General features: G+C 30.7%; 1 protein-coding gene and 2 long non-coding RNA genes across 3 annotated transcripts; all 3 read right to left on the reverse strand.

Annotated features, from left to right (window-relative positions):
- Window positions 1-2,125: 2,125 nt before the first annotated feature.
- LOC127715960 (uncharacterized) lies at window positions 2,126-6,427 on the reverse strand. Its single transcript, XM_052222063.1, has 5 exons — window positions 6,388-6,427; window positions 4,830-5,083; window positions 3,973-4,176; window positions 3,407-3,529; window positions 2,126-2,630 (listed from the first exon to the last, which is right to left on the reverse strand). The coding sequence occupies exons 1-5, from the start codon at window positions 6,425-6,427 to the stop codon at window positions 2,526-2,528; spliced, it is 726 nt and encodes a 241-aa protein (XP_052078023.1). The 3' UTR covers window positions 2,126-2,525.
- A 6,059-nt stretch (window positions 6,428-12,486) lies between these two features.
- Window positions 12,487-13,347, reverse strand: LOC127714513 (uncharacterized). The gene is made up of 2 exons (XR_007987762.1): window positions 13,284-13,347; window positions 12,487-12,619 (listed from the first exon to the last, which is right to left on the reverse strand). It is a non-coding gene; the product is annotated as an uncharacterized LOC127714513 (long non-coding RNA).
- A 3,542-nt stretch (window positions 13,348-16,889) lies between these two features.
- Window positions 16,890-17,440, reverse strand: LOC127714510 (uncharacterized). The gene is made up of 2 exons (XR_007987759.1): window positions 17,403-17,440; window positions 16,890-16,987 (listed from the first exon to the last, which is right to left on the reverse strand). It is a non-coding gene; the product is annotated as an uncharacterized LOC127714510 (long non-coding RNA).
- Between the last annotated feature and the right edge of the window lie 3,921 nt (window positions 17,441-21,361).

Here is a 21,361-nt window from a genome sequence, read left to right on the forward strand (position 1 = left end):
AGGGTTTAATATAAAACACTTCAGCGTTTAATATAAAACACTTTCAAGTGTTTATGAAGGAGACACACTTTATAAAACACTTTTAAGTGTTTATAAAGGGGATATGTTTTTGTTTATACACATGTCTGTTTTTATGTGTACACAGCAAGTGTTTTTGCATGACATGTTTTGAAATTGGGTGTTTAAAATGTTTTAGCTATTAAGCTATTAAGCACTGGTCTTGCTCTTTTGACTCTTCAAATGATGACTCGAGCTCTGTATCATTGGCTGTATATAGAATAAAGAATGGAAACAGGGAATGTGTCAAAGAGACAAAAAACCCGACCAAAATGTACAAAACAACAAAATGCCACCAATAGGTTTTCAACACAGCAAAAAAAGAAATAAATAAAAAAATACTGTTCGTAGTGCAACCTGTTTTTTACTTCCAAAACCAGGAAAATGTTATACCAAGAGTAATCTACTATATTAATAGAGAAAATTAAATAGGCATCATAAATACTGCAAAAATTAAAATTTATATGAAATTTTATTCATTGCAATTATTCTTTATAAATCACAAACATTTTCCAAGATTGCTACAGTATAATACATGAAACATCTAAAATGATATGAATTTACACACAATATTCTTAGTCGATCATCTATACAATGAAAACCATGTCCCTACAGCTACACATTCCAATCTTAAAATGCAATTTTCAATTGAAGGAAGTTTTTTAGAAATGATGTCCACAAAATATACTAGGCAAAAAAAAAAATCCTGAACAACGTTAAGTGCTGTAACAATTTTACCAAACTAAATGCAAATATTCCTGATGTTAGTAAGGTAAATTGATAAAGAAAATCCAGGAAATGCATTTTCATATATATCAATAAATTGCAGGAAAAGTTTTCATTTTGGCATGACCTTTAACAAAATCTTGAATGGTTTACAAAATATTAAAATATTGAGTATTTCAAATCCATGAGCATTTGATAGACCTTACTATATTTAAACGTTTTGTTTACATAAGATGAATTTTTTGAATTTTGTGACCATGATGACAGTATTTTTTAATTGAGTGTAAAAATTTTCAATATATCTATAACTACATAACTATTTTCATGCAACATTATAACTATGTGAAATTCATGTGCTATTAAGATATGTACAACACAATGTATCTACTTCTTACCAAATGATTGGATTCATAAAAGCTGCATCTCAATTAGACAAACAAAAACAAGAGGCTCATGAGAGCCTTATATCGCTCATCGGTAATTTCAGTTTCATGTATTTTGACTTATTTGTATATCTTACTTAGCTGAACATTTTTGCCATTTACACTTTCTCTCTATCTATTAAAATATTAAAGATAATAACCATAAACAGTAGAATTTAAAAATAATAAACTATTTCGGACAGTAACCCAACAATGGGTTGTCCAATGGGTCTAAAATTTTTAGAGCAGATAGATCTTGACCTATTCATTACTTTTAACTCCCTGTCACTTTTTCTCTTACTGTGTTTGTATTTTGAAATATAAGCCAAAAACTGTATTTGACCCCTATGCTCTATTTTTACCCATAGCCGCCATGTTTGTTGATGGATCAAAACTTCGGATATAATTTATAAACCAGATACCCTAAGGAACATTCAGTTAAAGTTTGGAAGTATTTGGGCCAGTAGTTTCAGAGGAGAAGATCTTGAAATAGTTTACGACGACGACAGACACCAGGTGATTGCATAAGCTCACATGGCCCTTTGGGCCAGGTGAGCTAAAAAAGAATTCCACAAAAAAGTCTAATAATAACCAGTTCTTCAACTTTTTGCCTGACTTATATATATTAATAAATCAAAATCCTCAAATACAAAAATAAGCTGAAAGCATTAAAGTGAAAGCTCTTATCATTAGAATATCAGAGTGATAAATCTGCAAAATTAAACGGAAATTAAAGTACTACATGTATAGACAGACCCGATACTCGCCAATACTCAATTCTAACCACCTTTTTTCTTACAAAAGACAAGTAAATTGGTCTTGGAAGAACAATGTTTATATTCCTCGCATCTCTATCTCTAAAACACTATAAAATATTAAACCTAAACTGTTTAATAATTAAAAAAAGTTAGCATATATAATATTTGTAAAAAAAAAGGAAATATCGCTTTAGAATGACATAAAAAATAAACTTCATTTTGTCTTAATTTCAACTGATTAAAAGTCATCAGTTATTTTCTTGACAAAGTGCTTATATTTTGCACTCTTTTCACCTGTAAACGCATCTCCTAAAACATACTGTTGTAAAAATCCTAAACACTGATTATATTTTCTAGGATAATCTAGATTGAAAACGTAATAACATGCCATTAAAATCATAATACTGTCTATTGTGCTTCACCCTGACAATACATTCTGCAGTTGTCAGCTGCTATAACTGACATTTCCAGTTGATTTTGTCCCTTTAGAAATAAAATTAGTCTAGGTCCCTCCTCATCATGGCTTTTAGTAAGCTTATCCACATCCTTTTCATCAACATCTTCATGTACGGAGATGAAAGTTGTTGACTTCTCTCCTTTGCCTTTGGAGTAACCAGTTTCTTTTTTCTAGGTGACGAATCAGGGAAGGAACTTTGTACTCTGCCTCCTGAAATAGTTGTTCAATTCATTTTATTTATAGCCTTTGAAAGTAACCATATTAAAAACTGTTAAATTATTATTAAAAAGTGATGCTTTACTACCTAATATACTTGAAACTAGACGCCCCTTTTCAGAAAAGCATTGTGAGTTGATATCTTGTCTTTTATAAATAAAATATAATTTAAATATATACTATGTATACATTGATGTTTACCATACACATACAAGTAAATGTGTAAAATTCATTAAAAATCAAGACATACCAAATGTATTGTGTTCAAAATCATTTTCTGGAAAAACCTTAAAATGTGAATACTAATGGACAAAACTAAGGCAACCAAAAGAAAGTAAACACATCTGAGAATTGCTGCACTGTTCCTTGATAATAATGGTTAACAGATCAGTGGTATACCTCACTTTTCCATTATAAAAGGGTTAACTGATTAACAATTATTCAGTTGTACTTTCATGTGGTAGTAGCACTACATATCTTTTTAATCACAGCATAATATTAATCAACAACAAATCAATTTACTTGTATAAAAAAAGTCTATAGTATCATATAGGTACATAAATGTTGATGTTTAGATATTATGTTATATTGAATTTTAATGGTAATAAACATGAAACCAGTTTATTTTCAACATAATATTCACAATACTGATGATATCCGTCACAAAAAAATGAATAATCATATCTTGTTATCTTAAACAAATCCAAAATATTAAAAAAAAAAAGAGTTGCTTGAACAATACAGGAAATTATGAAAACCAAGTTATATACCTTCAATTCTTTCTTAGGTATATCTTTGGTAAGACACCTCAGAATTTTTTCAAGATTACTTCCTATAACCTCCATATCCATTTGTACCTCTTCTGTCATTATAATTTTAAATTCCTCCCATATCTGGAACAAAAATAGTTTTTAAGGATATTTTGTCTTTTTAAATTAATCAATTATTTTTCATGTAAAGATCCTTTTAAAGTATAAGAAAGAGTTTCCAAATGTCTTCTCCAAATCAGTAATGGTATCAATTGCATAGCAAGTTTAAAATAGAAAATATGGTAAATGACATTAAAACATTTTAACTACTTTCAAATGTAATTCTTTATCTAAACATCAGCTCTAATTATAGTTACTCTTTTTTAATGATACAACCTTCTCTTCTTCTTATGGAAGTCCACCCTATTTGCAGGGTCACAGCATTTAAAATATTGTTATTTATATTTTTTTTTAAATGCATTTACTTTTAAAAACAATTTGCAACCATTTATCTAACAATTTGTAAAAATAAACTAGTTTTTCAAATTCTATCACGAAAAAAACACTATGCAGTATATAATACTTACATATTTTCCACACTCAAAGCATGGAAACTTTTCTAATATAGGGTTGACCCTTCCACCACTCACGTTTCTAATCCAGTCCCGTCTATTACTAATAGATTCTTTCAAAAGCAATCTGAGATGACTCTCATTGCTATTTAATTTTTCAAATTCCTTCTTCATTTCTAAGATGTGACTTTCATAATCTTCATTGGATAGTAGCTTAGATTAATCTGAATAGGCAGTTGATCTGAATTTTTTTTGGAGTCTTCTCTTTTTGACCTTCTGCTGTACTTGTGGTGATGTAGTCAGAACTTTTTCTTTTTCTTGAGAGTCTCTCTGCTCTCATCTTTTCACTCAATGATCTGGTAAAAGTTGACTGAAATTAGAAAATGTCAATGAAACCCATAGTAGGCAGTAAAAAATAATATTATCAAAAAGTGGGCACAGTGCAGACTTATACACACTAGTTAGCTTTTAAAAATTCCTTAAAAAATTATTCTGTTTGCTGAAAAATATAGCTTAAAAAGAGACCAGATCAAGAATTCTGGGTTTCTCTGCTGTATTTTAATTTATTCCTGGTAATATTGGAACAGTTTATAAAAAAGATTATTACATTCGTTGCAGTGAATTACCGTAATTTCCCAGTGACGTCATACAACAATTATAGAAAAATATTCAACTCGTGACCGAAAAACACTGACAATTAACTCATGCTCTACGCGCATTCATGAATTAATGTGTTGTTTGGTCACACGTCAAATATTTTTCTATATTTGAAATCTTCGATTAGTTATACTATAAATATTGGAACTATTAAGGCTAAGTAACAAAAGGTTTAATATTTATGAATTATATTATACAGTTTCAACTACTCTTACCCATGGAAGTTCTCCTTCTCTTTTGATATCAGGAAATGCTCTGTAAAGCTTCTGCCCAATTATTCTGTAAGCTTTTTGATTGTCTACATCATTGGGATAGAATGCAAGGTAGAAGTTAGCCGCTTCATCTACAACTTTATTCCATACTTTAGCAGATTCCTTATTTCGTAGGCACTGTTTTACGTAAAGAGAAAAATCAGGCAAAGGTAATTCAGTAAGAACTGGTACATCACATGGAATGGTGGAATTCTGGTCTGAAACAAAAAAAACAATATTTTTCTCTACATTTTATTATATATTATCCTTATAAACCTCTTTTTCTAAAATGATTCACTCTTTGAAACAATTACTTAGTATATTATCCTTGACCCAAATGAACAAAGTCTTATATAATTTTTTAAAAGTTAGGCAGCCACTAGCCAACAGAAAATATTGTTACAAATAAGCAACCATTATAAGAGGCAATAATAATGTAATAACACATCACATATTTAACATCAATATATATACAGAAGTTCTTTACAACATTTTGACAATATTGATTTAACAAGTATAATCTTGTTGAAACAATTTATATTGATATTTATTTCAAATAAATTCTTCAAGTTCATGCATACATACATACATATACATTTTGTTTACTTATTCTGTCCTAACTGTATGTTTATGTATATAATACATAACTATGTACATGTATATGCAAACTCTCTTCAACTAAACATTTACCTGATGGTTTGTTCTTTTGTACTTCTGCACTGTTGTCTGATGATTTGCTAGTGGGGGTGTCTACAATGAGCTGCTCCTCTGCTGAATCACATATCATAATATCTGTTTGGGTTTTGGGGCTCCAACTTCCTCCTTCAGCAAGAACAATAAAGATTTTCCCTTCAAAACAAGCAAAATTTCATCTTCATCCACAACAGTCCCATCCTCTTCTAGGACAACATCTGCAGGTTCTGTTGCAAGAACTAATTTTTCTTTTGCTATGAAAGGAATCAGAAAAATTCAAATATTATTTTTTTTTATTGCTATTCAAAAGTGTCCAAAATAGAATGGAATGTCAAATTATGATTATATGATTGTTAGATTGACATTTTAGTTCTGTTGAACTATTACTTTTGACAGTATTTTCTAATTGTTGTCTATCTAACTGACCTCTTGAAATCCTTAACCTCAACCAATTACGTAATTTTACGTTAAGTTGGCCTTATAAAAATGAGTTTTGGATTAAGTATCTGATGGCATCATCCATTTAGTAGTCCGTTCCTCAGTAGTCAATGACACAAATATAGTAAAAGATTACCATTTAAAGAAGATTTATAAATAATGTTTTTTTAATAAAACTTTACTAATGATCGAACCTCTCAGGCAAAATTGATCTTTGATAGCCTTTTTTGGCTGTCCTTTACAAACTTAATTTCTTATTAACATGGAATACTCCATTGGATTTGATTTTACGAAGGCTCTCATAACTATCTAACCCAAGTGTTCTGAACAAAGGTATTCAAAAAAGAATTTGGATTTAGCTTAAATTTCCTAAATGTTAACATATATTTACCTTTTTTCTTTAAAGTCTCTAAGCTGTCTGCTGCAACCATTCTCTCCAGCTGTCTGTTTACAGTCCATACCTTATAAATTGCCATTCTGTTCTAAAATCAAAATAAAATGTGCAATTTGTGTCTTCTCCATGATTTAGATAAATTCAGTAAAATGGCAATATCTATTAACAATATAAATGTTGCCAGAATGGTAATATCCACCAAGTGGCCATTTGTTTATAAGTTCATGGTAAGGAATAACTCTCTTTTCATTAGTTTGTGAAATTTTGTAGGAACCAAGAGCTTTTGTGAACTCTAATGTTACTAATACATCAACAATAAACATTTTTCTGTTATCAACTACAACAATTTTGTCAGCTGCTAAAGTATCACATGGACATGCAACTAATGTTCCATGTATATTTTTCTCTTCCCCATTAATGTTTAGTACAATTCCATTTTTTTGAATTTCACAAACTGTTTCCACAAAATCCTTCAGTAACTTTTCTACTCCAAACATTCTTAATTCTTTAGATTTAGCTATACACAGAATTTGGATTGCTGTTAGTTTAGATCTATATTGTGGTGGTATATTAGCTATTAATGTAAAATAAAACATTGCAATTTTGTGTTTTTTAACATGTGATCCTAAAGGGTTAACAATTTCAAAGTCATCATGGCTAAGAAGAATTTGAAGTGCAGTTGGATGTTGTTGAAACAAAGGATGTGTCTTTATAAAATCTCAATCAGAATAATCCAGCATTAAGCCACCCCTGCTATTTCTTATTGTATTAACATAATGCCATATTTCAGGAATATTTAGCAAAAGTTCAATGTTTTTTCTAAAAGGTATCATTCTTCCGTAATAAGGTACTACTTTAAGTCCATTTACAGTCCTTTTAGTTTTTGTCCCTAAAAGAACAGCCTCTGAATGCAAAAGATTGCATTGTTCCGAATAAAATTTGTTGCGTAAATATTGAGAAGACAATGTTTGAAAAATATGTTGCTCTTGTAACAAGTTCACTTCATTCAATACATTTTGGTCAATGTTTAATTCTGTAAATTTTAATGCTAGCTGCCTTTTCATATTTGAAACAATTTGATTTAAGAAAACTGTTGAGGATTCTGCAATTTCATTTAAGGCCTTCTGAGAAAGTTTGTGCTCTCCCTCTAATATCAACATGTAAGAAGCAACAGACAACAATCTTTTTCTACTTAAATCATCCTGATTTTCATTTTCATTGTCAACATCTACATATTCCTGTTCAATTTCAGGTTCAAAATCATAATCATTATCAAAGCGATGTCTTCTTGAAATATGAAGTTTATAAGCATTCCAGCTCTTTGTGCTATACATGCAATTTCCAATACAGCACTGTACAATAAAATTCGGATCATATCTGTGACGTCTTACAATATGCTGAGTAAGCCATTTTTGTGTGTTACACGTAAACTGACAAATGCAGCAAGAAAATCTAGGATCCATCTGGAATTAACAGGAGAAAAATTTACTTTAAAATATTGTGTGTATAAAACTATATGTGTCAGTGTGATACCAATTTTGAAATTCTTTTTATGTTAAATTCACATTGAAAAGTTAGAATCCAATTGATACAAATACATTGTAGATCAAATACTAAAATTTAAAAAAAAATCTTTTTAAATTTTACTTTGGGTTTTAAGTTTACCATAAAGAAGCATATCTGTTCCAAATTTCATGAAACGCTTATTAACATTTCATGTACACACCCCAAAAAATATTGCTCTAATACAGTTTACGACTGGCAGTAAATAAATTTTGCTGTTACATGTATATAGATTAAGTCTGGCAGTAAAACCCTTGCTAAAGTGGGGCTAACATTTGGCTGTGCTGAATGTATAAATTTGCACGCTCTCTGCACATTAAAGAACCCTTGGGACAACTCTTTGAGGAGTCCATACATGTATGTGTCCTGTTACAATGCTATTCTGTTTCCCTTTAAATTTACCCTCATTTTCAAGTGCATTCCAAACTTCCTGTCCTTCATCTGGGTCAACACTTATTACAGGACCTACATGAACCGTATTGTGAACTTGTTGTTCTCCTTAACATGCATGAAATATTTGCCACTGTACGTAAAGCAAGCAATCAATCAATACACATGATACATAGTGAAAATGACTGACATTAACTAACAATAAATAATTTTGTAACTACATGTAGGCAGTTTATGTGCATGATGTGAAATACTTATGAATATCTTTTTCTTGGTTGTAAGTTTAATCTTATAAAAAAACTATAAAATATATGCAAAAAAAAAGTAGTTGAGTTTCTGGTTTCCGTACATACAGTATTGAATACTCCTAATTATGTTTTTATCTAAATTTTGGGATTTTATCAGTAAAAAAACAGTATTTTATCAAACTTGAGCTGAAACAGGGTTATTTTATGTTCAGTAGTTGTCGTTTGTTGATGTGGTTCATAAGTGTTTCTCGTTTCTCGTTTTTTATATAGATTAGACCGTTGTTTTTTCCGTTTGAATGGTTTTACACTAGTATTTTTTGGGGCCCTTTATAGCTTGCTGTTTGGTGTGAGCCAATGCTCCGTGTTAAAGGCCGTACCTTGACCTATAATGGTTTACTTTTATAAATTGTAACTTGGATGGAGAGTTGTCTCATTGGCACTCATACCACATCTTCCTATATCTATTAACTTCAAAGGGAGAGTGATGTAGTAGTCTTAGGGACATTTTTCCCATTAAAGAAGGAGCCCGTTAATAAGGCATTGTATTTACCGGACAATACAAAATATGTAGCAAAGATGACTTTCTTGGAAAAACAGCATAATAAACTAGAAACACATAATATCGGGACAACCTATGATTAATGTCCGATTATTGCTTATGATGTTTCTTTTAAAAGTAGTTAGCAATACATTTGATCTTAATTGATGTTGAATGTAACTACTTCATATGCTTATCTTGTAAAATATGTTGGAGAAGAGTACCATTCTCATAAAAATATTACTTGAATGATCGTGCAACTAAACTTTTGACTGGAAAGTATTCGACGAAATCACTGTCAAAAACTGGCACCCATCTTGGTACAATTCGATCCGTGAAACTGAGATGACAGTAAACCATTTCATGCGCTAGAAAAATTCTACACTGTCATACTGGTAGCGGTTTTCATGGAACTATTGGCATACAACCTACCACATGCATGTAACTGTTTATATCATGTGTCCACCCCCAAAAACGTGTGCGATTCCCTTAAACGTGTCAGTATGACGTCACTGAACTGCAAAACATGTCCATTTGCTAAAGGGCACCAAAACGTGTTCTGTTTATGAACGCCCAATCGTGTCTATTTTTTAATAACTCCCAAACGTGTCGAACTTTCCAAACTTGTCAATATGAAGCCAAAAGGTTTCCTTTTTAAAAGCCCAGAAACCACTTCTGCAGGAAGCCGGTCGTGCAATAAACATAGTTAGGCATCACCAGAGTATATTAGTACAAAAGAATTCACTAAAGTAAATGATGAATTTAACTGTACAAAATCAGCGTATTGCCAGTTTTATGTTTGCTCTAAATATACATGAAATATTTGCCACTGGACATTTAGAAATCAACAGTCAAAAGTTAATTATGTGTTGCAAATCAAGCTTGCAATATTTATTATGCTTAATATAAAAAACCCGGCGTTGAACGAACTAATGATAATAAATGATCACTTAATAAATAGTGAAGCACTGGGAAAATTTGTAAAAAGTGTGTTAGATTTCTTAGTTGTGAAGTACCTCCATCTAAAATTTAAAACAGTAATAATGATATTGGTCCGTGTAACACTTATCAATTCAAAATTTTAAAAAGTTTTCAAATTTTAGATTTTTGGAATTTTCACCAAATATTTAAAATTTTAAAATTCTAAATATCGTTTATAAATTTGATAGTTGAGATATTTGATCAAACTTTAAAAGCCCTTCACTTAACATGCAGTTATGATTATTTCGCTATTTGAAAGTTTGATTTTTTTAATTTTTGATTAAGATATCAAAAATAGAATACGGGCGAAAAGAGGGCTACCTGTAAAGTGCAAAACGGAATAAAAGCGGAACGAAACGAAACAAAATGAAATGAACAATTACGGTTACTTAACAGTTACTGTATAAAATAAAACCAGCGGTAGACAGTTGTAAGTTGTGAAAAATTGGATAACAAAATCAATATTTCTCAAAAGCGGAGAATTCATTTTAAAACAAGAAACACGTCTCTGATAATGATCATTCTTAGTTAGGAATAAAAAGCACGAAATATATCAAATCATTTTTAATTGCAAAAAAAAATAGTTTAAAGAAGAAGTAGGGTTTTTTTAAACAAATTTGGACACCACATGAAATAACAGTATCCTGAAATTTTTGGTAAGAAATATATATTGAAAAGTAATAGATTTACACCATAATATGAAAGCTTCATTTATATGTTTTCTTTGCATTTCATTTAGCTCATTTCATTCACTTGTTTTTTTGTTTGTTTTTTCTCCCTTTTTTCTTAAACTATATAAGCAATCTTATTTTGTATTTACTATTCTTAATATATTCCAATTGACAGAGCATGCTCCAAGTATTCATTATATTGTATGTCAATATTCCTTTGTAGACAGATTAAAATAAGCAATGTTGCTTGTTTCTGGATCCCATTGTTTATACTGTAATATATTATATAGCATGATTTGACTTATCGAATAAAATAATGTTTAAACCAAAACTATTTAAACCTGGTTCAAACAAAAAGTGTATTCTCTCAAATTTGATTTCATTTTTTTTTTGCTTTACGACTTCTTACTACATGTATCTGCAATCAGGTCGGCAGATGAAATCATTGAATGTACATTTTGAACGATCATCTTTAACCTTTTTCAACTATTTCGGTTGTTATAAATTGTTGGCCTTCAAATATTCGGCTTTTGAGCGTTCCTGATGAAGGTAGATCCAGAAAAGCGCTTCGGACGCATGCGATTTGTTAACGTTTTGTTTTCGTTTTTTATCGATTGCATGACGATCATATATTGCTTTGTATCATTGATTTCAGTTCTAAGTATTGGTACGGTCGCAATGAACGTTCTGCTAGCCTCGAAGGTGGGAGGTTATTGATATCTTTTTTACACTGCTACCCGCTATACACGCTGAATTTAAGAGTAAGATCAAATATGAGTAGCTTAGAGCCAGAATACTGTTAGAAAGTATCTAAATAAACTCAATATAGATACCCGGATGGAAATTTTGTATTTGCGCCAGACGCGCTTTTCGTCTACAAAAGACTCGTCAGTGACGCTCGAATCAAATAAAGTTAAAAAGGCCTAATAAAGTAAACGTTATTATCCAACTCATCGTTCTGGTTTTGTAAAAGCTGAATACATTAATACCATATAAACGTATACCATAAACATTATTTAAAGCCTGCATATTTATGTAATAGTTGCCGCGGTACATTAAGCCCCCATCTATTCATTTGTAGGTGTCGGCATTTTGAAATCGTAATTTTAAATAATTTTAAAAAGTTCAACGATAAACATATGATCAAGTTGAAGTGACCAATCGAGATGGTAATCTATTTGGGAATCGGAAATATAAATATTGTCACTAAGGTGACACTAAAATCAGGTTGTAATTTATACGTAAATTTAGTTAAGAGAAGGACCATGAACACAGGGCAAAATCATTATAATAGATATACATAGGAATAAAGTAACACTTGCACCGCAATTATATGCAAATTAAGAACGTTTTTTTGTAACAGAATAATATAAATTTAACATGAAAATAGATATGGTTAAAGGAAATTGTATTTGAATGGCCAAGAGTTTATGTGTGTTTATTTTACAAGACAGTGGATCAATATTACATTTTTCATTTAGACACCAATAAAAGCTTCATGTCCTGAGACTGTTGTATCTGCCAGTATGCCTCAATTTGCAAATACTACTGGGAATATCACACATGTGCTAGATCATACAAGACAAACTCCAAAAAGGCCAACAGAATCAGAGAACTACCTACCAATCACACAAGTTTTAAAGCAGAAGAAAACGGATAGTGAAAGGTAAATTACACTTGAAATAAATATTATTAAGAAACTATCACCAAAAAAACTTTTTATGTTGAAATTTAATAATTTCTGAAATAACTAAGTCTTTTCAAAGCATGTATGGTCAGCGTCTTTGTTATGATGAAGGATATTAAGCTTGTTATTTTACAGCAACGCTACTCAAAATCTGAAATGATACAATAAAAGTATTTAGGAATAACAGAACACTACACCTATATCTTTTTTTAATTTAGCAATATTATTCTATTACCACCTTTTTTTTTAAATAAATGAAATACTAGTACTTCATTCTTTAAAATGAAACAACTGAACAATAGTGTGGCCAAAAGGTACTCAATAGAAAATGAAAGGATATGGAGGAAATGTACATGGGACAAAATCGCACACAATACATAGAAAACAAAGAAAATTGTCAATGAACAGGGCTTTTATTCCTGTTCGAAACCTTTAAGTAGTATGTACCTAACCAACTGTTTTAACATGTTTAAATATAATAGTAACGATTATTTGAAAAGTCTTTCGATTTTCAGTTTAATCTTGCAAAGACAACTTGTCGAAATAGAGGGACAACGTTTAATTATTGAGAGGGAAAGGTTAGGAGTAGAAAAAAGACGACTTTTAATTGAGGAAGAGAGACTTGAATCAGTAAAAAGACAAGAAACAGATAATGACGCAGAACAGGAGCCATCATCATCGTTTGAGGTTTTCCGCGGGGCATTCATGTCTCTTGATTCACGAAACTAACATTATTTTTGCCTGTTTGTCTGTCTAAAATTAAAAATAATATTATTTGTGAAATAAGATATTAGAGTCAATTTATTAAGCGTTACCTTAAAATCTCTCAGCTATTAGCCTGTTTCTCAAATGACGCCCATCAATGTCTTGGATGTCATCGTCCTCATTTTCCTGTTCTTCAGGATCCAGAAGGTCTACTGGTAATCCCAGATCTTCACATATATTGTCCAGAATACCGGTTGACACAATTACATCTATTGCTGTTTCAAGATTCACTGTTAATTGTCCACCTACAGGAAAATCAGAACTATATGATTTGTTAATTATCACTTACATGTAAGGTAGATCGTCGGTATATATTTTCTCAGATGTAATAGGGATCATTCGTAATAATATCTTCCTGTAGACGTCGCTGGTGTTCCATAAGTGGTTGTCGGAAACGTGTTAATCACTTGGACGCTTGAATCGCATTACGTTGCACATGTTTACATTAGTAACCACAATCGACATTCGCTAATTTCACCAAACTAAGCTTCAAAATTGTTGTGTCCCCGGCTGCAATTATTCTGAAGGGGGACCACAGATTCCCAAAAGACCATGAAATTCTTTTGAAATGGAAAGAAGGCATCAAGAGAGTTGATCCACCCATCAAAAATATCTAGGGAAACCCGGCGGAAAATATTCGACCAAGTTTGCCATAACCAGCTGATAATAATAATAATAATAATAATAAATTCTTTATTTAAAGAGGGTAACTCAATTAGAAGTAGTCTAATTTTCATTGAGGCCCTCAAACAAAATACATGTATACAGTTAACATTCATACATTCGATTCATACATTAAAATACAATATATATTACTAGTATATACACAATTCAATCATTCAAACATACAAATGGCAATAAATGGCAATAATTGGTAAAGTTTTGATTAAATTTTCTTATTCCTACAATAAAAGAAAGAAAACAAATTATTCGATTTGCATAGAATTTTCAAGAAAATGATTATAACAATGTTTCTTAAATAACCATGTCATGCCAGGAGATTATATAACAACAGGATTAGGTTATTATGTATTTATATTTTTCTTATATTTAGTACAGTATTTAACCTCTTTGTTTTATCTTTTCTCCATTAAACAGCCCAATAATTTGACAGGTTATTATTTATTAAAATAGGGGGATGACACAGGGATGTATTTTATTCTTCAAATATACCCTCACACTTTGTAAGTTTTTTCCTAGTCTTCACATTTTTTCACCCTTTTACCTTTGTTTGCATTGTAAATAAGAAATAATTATGTTGTGCACTTAATTATAGCAAGTGAAATATATTTCCCTGACAAAACAATGCATGAAAGGAAGAGAACTACATGTATTGGGAAATATGACAATCCCTATATTGCATTCTAAAAAAAAAACCATGGTACACATGGGCATAATTTTTCTATTTGTTTGTCGCAATAAAGTCTGAATTTTCTAAGGACTTTACATTAAACTTATGGCAAAAGCTGTCAGAACAATTTGTTTAATTCTTCAAAGTTGGAAATCAAGAGTATTTTAATGAGAAAAAAACATCACACACATCCCCGCATTAAACGCTTGTCCTTTATGAATGAAAAGAAAAATTTCTGAACCTGCAGTTTATTAAATAACATGATGCTTTGTGCTTTCCTGTTTTAATATTTCAGAAGCCATCATGGATAACAGACTTTTTACCCAACCATGAAGTGATGGATGGGATACATCTTTATGTTTGAAATGCATTCATGGTTAAAATGCAAGTGCGAGGATCAATACTTCTGTCAGAACCAGATGTAAAAAAAAAATTGACAAAGGTGACAACAAATGGCAAATAGTGGAATTATGGAACAGGATTTATTAACTAGCCAAGACAGTTCCTTATATTAACACACAAACTTTTCTGAAAGGGAAATTCCAACTAGATCAGAAGAAAGTAGTTTGTGATAGAAAAGTGTCGTCCAACCGAATTCACATTAAACGAGTCCTTGTATTGTCTAAAAGTTACACAAGGGTAAAACTTAATGCCCCTCCTCCGCTGTAGCAGGGGAATAAAAAATCTGAAACATGTAATTCCACGTGGAAACTTCTAATTCAACTTGGTTCCAGAATTATCTGTGTTTGCTGTGTTCTTTATAATTTCATAAAAATACATTGTAAATAAATATGCATAAAAGATGAAATGGATTTACATGCAATTGATTTTATTATTTGTTCTAATGTGGTGCTGTTTCACCACTGCTTTCCCAGTTAACACAAAAAAAAAAGAAAAATGTTGAAAAAATATTGTAGAAAAATATCAAAATCATGCAAAAATGTATGGCGTTAAAAATATTTTCAAAACATTTTCATGATACTTTTAAAACATCATTAAAATGTTACTGAATTTTGACGACAATGTTTGTAAAATGTCTTATAAATGATTTGGATGTGTTTGTTAATCAAATATCACTGAAACATTTTGAAAAACATATAAAAATTCATTTCTGCAGGATAAAATGTTTTGAAAAAGTTCAAAAAATATTTTTTAACAAAATGTTTTAATAATCTTCATATTCTCAAAAAATCATTAAAAAAATCATTTAAATGTTATACGAAATATCATTATAAAAATGTTTTCTAACATAATCTTTCAAGTCTTTTTATAAAATATTCAGAAACATATAAACAATGTTTAATATCAGAGACAGATTTAGGAGTGGAATGCCTGGGTCCCCCCTTTATGGCCCTTATGGAGCTACATTTATGGATAATCCAGATTTTTTTTATTACTCTCAAAACTTTGTCTAGTTTGGGGCCTGATGACCCCTTTTTATGCCCCTGCAACTAAAAGTTGAGGGGCATATTATTTTACCCCTGTCTGTCTGTCCGTCCGTCCCATTATGGGTACATACATGTAGTTATTCAGCACAACTCCTCCTACAGTTAGAATGCTAGGAAGTTTTCACTTTGCTGTCTGTTTGTACATATATTTAAGGTACGCATGTGGTCAGGGTTTTGATTTTTATGAATATTTGCTCTTTTGGGAGATAGTTGAACTTTGTCATTTTTGGGGTATAAGCGGTTAAATGTTATAATTATTTTAAAATAACACTTTGCATCTTTCACTTTATCTAGATTCAAAATCCTGGATCCACATTTGAGAAAACAACTGCCGTCATACTGATCTTTATCCCACAACTCTTTTTACATTTGTCTGCATGCTGTTGACGCCGGCTTAATCTACATATATTTTGGCTATTTTTGTCGGGTTGATGTCTCATTGACAAACCCCAATATTTCCTGTCTTAGATATCAATTTTATTGAATAGTCCATTTTTTTGTACTTTGCACTGAACACATATGAAAAAGAAGATGTGGTATGATTGCCAATGAGACAACTCTCCACAAGAGACCAAATGACACAGAAATAATTACAACTATAGGTCACCGTACAGCCTTCAACAATGAGCAAAGCCCATACCGCATAATTTGTTTCACTTACATAGAGGTATTAATTTTTTTCAGATTATAAATATCCTCATGCATTTCATTTGGTCCAGCATTGAACAAATTTTTTCTTAGAAGTGTTTTTTTATCTTTTGTTTGATCATGTGTAGCATCTGTCATTTTCTGTCTGAACAGCTTTTCGATGGTTTTCTTTGATGTCTTGGTCAACAATACACAAGATAACAACAATAAGAAATGCAAAAATTTTATTTAATTTTGTCATTTCACTGTTCTTTTTCAATTTTTCTTTTGTTCCATTCTTTTTATTTCTCTTGACTTCTGCTGGCTTCTGTAAAGAAAATGTTAACAAATTGGTCCTGTTGTTTAGTGAGTAAACTAGTGGAGATAATTTAAATTTCATCAAATTACACAAGAAAATTTTATTTTAATCCAGCCTGGTTTCATAAAAAATTATATTGAAAAGCGACATCTAATCAGTGTGGCTGGATTCGGACGGAATATTTATAGCTATTAGATATACACGTACATCTGTGGAGTTTCAGGTGTATTATTATCATACAAGTCTGTAACGGTAGAGTTCACCAGTACTAAAATAAAACTGTACAGTACCATTTTCCCAACTGAGATTAGGACCTGTAACCTTTACTTGGTCTTACAAAAAATCAACTCTCTTAATGGTAATTGTATATTTTAACACAAATACATTTTTGTGATATAGATTGAGGCTATAAAAGGATAAATACCTTCACACAATCTGCTCCTCCAGAATGTTTTGAATCTATAAGCTTATAAATTTTGGCTCTTCTAATTGATTCTACAAAAGATAAAAAAAAAGTCAAAATATTAAATAAAATACAGTCAAGAAAAAATCACATTGGACTAGTCAGCTACAAAGGTCACAACATTAAAAAAATGAAAGAAAATTCAAACAAGAAAACTAATGGCTTGATTTTAAATTATAAAATAAGACAATAAAAAAACAAATATATATGTATATATATCAGAAATTAACCAACTATAACTACTAAATTAAAGGCTCCTGACTAGGATTGACACATTAACAATTATCTATACTTACAAAAAATGTATCTGGCCTGGCCTGAATGGCTAGCGATTAATCACAGGCACTTGTCTCAGAAATTTTTTTCCTATAACACGTGTTATATTAAGGAATATAGGAATTTTTTTCTGAGACAAGTTTAATGGTATAACTAATGAAATTTTGAAAAAATCTTGTATGCTGAATGTTGGGCATGATATGTATATAAAATTATGAAACACTACTTTTTTCTTAAAAATTAATAAAATTTTCTCTCTAGCAAGAAGTTCTTATTGGAGAGAAAATTTATTTAACCCATATTCAAAGGAAGATGTTTTCATAGCCCTTCAAACAACAGAGGTATAACACTTTTTACTAGTTTAGGAAAATTTTTTTCTAGAGTATAATAGTTTAGAAAACTATTTAGAATCTTATAAGATTATCTGCCAAGAACAGAAAGGATTCAAAAAGGACGCAGAACTATAGGGACCACATTTCTAAGTTTGAAAAATATTTAGTTGGGTTAGTTTTCATAATTATGTTCTAATCAATTTTGCAGAATTTGAAATTATTCCATATTTAAATAATTCCTTGTTTGAACTTGAATTGCAAATAAAACTTCATTATAGATGTACATATCTTTTAAAATTTCCAAAAATGGCTCCATCATGTTATATGTAAAAAGTTTGCAGAGAATGGCCTTTATATTTTTTTCACAGTGTCTTTTTTTTTTAAGTTGATGAAGCTGAGACATATTAAAATATTTAAAGCTTAAAAATGTAGAATCATGTCTTGTTTAAAAGTGGTATTGGGGGGATTTAATACTTTCCTTTTGTAATTGTCCCATTTTCAAAAGTAATAAATTGTTTATATATAACTGGGACTAATAGACTGTTAGTATAATAGTCCCAGTATATAACAAGTTAAATTTAATTTTCCCTTGCCCAGTCTGCAGGGTCTGTATCACATTTTATGGCCAATAGATAATATCTGTATAGAACCCCTATTATTAATTATTATTATACAAAATCATTTAAATGTATCCTAGAAAGTTTAATAATACATTCATGACTATTTATATGTTCAGTGGATTTTTTTTTTGTTGGTTTTTTTCTAACTTGGGGTACATGTATTTGTCACTTGGTATTTCACACTAAATATTTCATATAAAATTGCATTTCAAAAGATTATTTAGGGGACATTTCTGATTTGATTTTATGCAACTTGGTACCAACAGCAGAATAATTATTTGTTTATTTTCATTTTCTTCTGAGATAAACATAAATATTATTGTCTATTATAAACAATCTTGCTATATATTTATATTTCAACCAAATTAAATTGTAAAAAATAGTATAGTGTTCACATCAGGAGAAAATAAAAACAACTGATGACAGAGCTATGACAAAACAAACAAATACTCTTTATATACAATTCAGCGTTTTTCAACACATTATTTGTAAAAATACAACCATAAATGCCTCCAATAAACGTCTTTTTATATGAAATATATAGCCCAAAAATGTAGGTGACGAAAGCTTTTTGGCAATGTACTGTAGCGGCGTTTCCGCTTATAATAGAAGAAATCTCAATATTTTTTAAATACATCGTTTACCTTTCTATAAGATCTATATTTCTGTCTCTTGTGACAGCTCTACGTTACGTTAGTTCTGGAACAGACCAGGTATTGTAATCATCGGATGCCATTGTTTACGTTGTAAATACAGATGCAAGCGTTTTACGTGATTGAAGCGTTCAAGTAACCACTTATGGAACCGCAACGCCGCCACGCGTGAAAAGTCGTGAATGATTCCTATTGTCTTATACCTTAAGTATCAATGCTTTTTTTCACAAAATATAAGAAAAAGTGTGCAACACCGTTATGCTATTTTTTTATGCCAGTTTTGGCATAAATTATATATTAATTAAAACAAATTTTTATATCAAAAAAATGTGAAATAGAATTTTGAAATGAAATATGAGAAGACAGTTAAGAAAATAAAAAAATAATGGTGTCATCGATTTTCTCGCTATAAGTAAAGAAATCAAAATTTCTTTAACAGTCCGTTATATATATTTTTTTTACTATTAGGGTTAAAATTAAAATGGGTAAGTTGAAATATTGATTAGAACAAAAGCAGAATATTTGGTATTTGTTAAAACAGTGTAAATAATGCAAAAAAAAAATACACTAAAATGGTTTAATATATATATTTTTTTTATATCAATTGATTATTTTGAAGTAGAGTTGTTATCTCTGATAAATCATATTTTTTTTACTTTTGAACCTACCATATTTATGTATGCACATCCATCTGCTCTTCCATCGACCAAATGTATCCTCAATTCTTTGCCTTGCTCTTTTATGGGCTGAATTAAAAGCTCTTTCACCTGGTGTTAATACACCTTATCGCTATTTGTCCGCTATTACTGGACATCACACAAGTTCCCGTAAAATTTTGACGTCATAATAGAAAATATCTGACGCCACAATGGAAAAGTGATTGTTGTATGACGTCAAAAGTTCGAGCGGGACTGATTCTCGGGTCAAGCGGGATTAGCGATAATGTGTATGGGTTTCTCAATGGTGGCAATAGGTACTAACGAAGAGGATAGGCTGAATCTCCAAGAAGATGACCGATGTTGTGATGATCCCCATATAGTTCATTTATTCACAATTATTCCAAATGTGCGCATCATGAGTACATCCAGGCCATTTCACGACAAGATTTGTCAGTTTTTTTTTTGTCACACACACCTTGCACATTTAATACATGGAACATTTTCCTGCATACATATGTATCTTCTCTTTCAGTATGTCTCTTGATGGCTATCAGTGTACCATCGACGCACCCAACCTTATTCGGCATATTGAACTCATTTGAAAAGCCTTGCTTGACAGCAAGCTATTCCCGTGGAGACAATGGGAACTTTATAAAATCAGCTACTTTAGCTGCTAAAGCTCTTGAAGTTCTTCTTACAATTCTAGATATTGTTGGTTGACTTAAACCTACTAAATCACCAACAACCTGCTGGAATGACCCAGTAGCGTGGTATCTGAGGGCAGTCAAAACCTGGAGACTTGCAGGAACACTATGTGAACGCATAGTCTTTGGCTCTAAATCATCTGTCAAAATGTCAACAATATTAAGAATAGCTTCTCTAGGCATTCTGTACCTTCTTATTAACTCAAAATCATCATATACATCTAAGGGATGAGTTCTGTCACGAAATATTCTCTCCCTTCTTATTGCGTTATTATTTGGTTGGAACATCACTTGGAACGCCATTTTAGGTATGAGGTCATACGTATTTAATGACGTCAAAACTTTCCTACGTTAAGTGTTCCCGCCATGTGTGCAATGTGCCGCGGGGACATAAAAATTACAGACGTTTGTTCGTCCGTTCTTTGCAGCGTTCAACGCGTACAATTAGTACTGACAAATTTTAATGCAATTTCTATCAGTTGTTTATATCAGCAATGAAAATCAATATTTTTTACAAATCATTATATTGCCTTAGAAATAAAATCATATGGAAAATTGCATTTTGAATACTTTCAATATCAAATACTTATCTATACTAAATTAACAAAACATTTTATTAAATTTCACGTAAAAATGCCAGATTTTGATTGGATAAGGTGTAATACCACCATTGATT

Source organism: Mytilus californianus, unplaced genomic scaffold, assembly GCF_021869535.1.
Source record: "Mytilus californianus isolate M0D057914Y unplaced genomic scaffold, xbMytCali1.0.p SCAF_9, whole genome shotgun sequence".
In the NCBI taxonomy this organism is placed as follows: domain Eukaryota; kingdom Metazoa; phylum Mollusca; class Bivalvia; order Mytilida; family Mytilidae; genus Mytilus; species Mytilus californianus.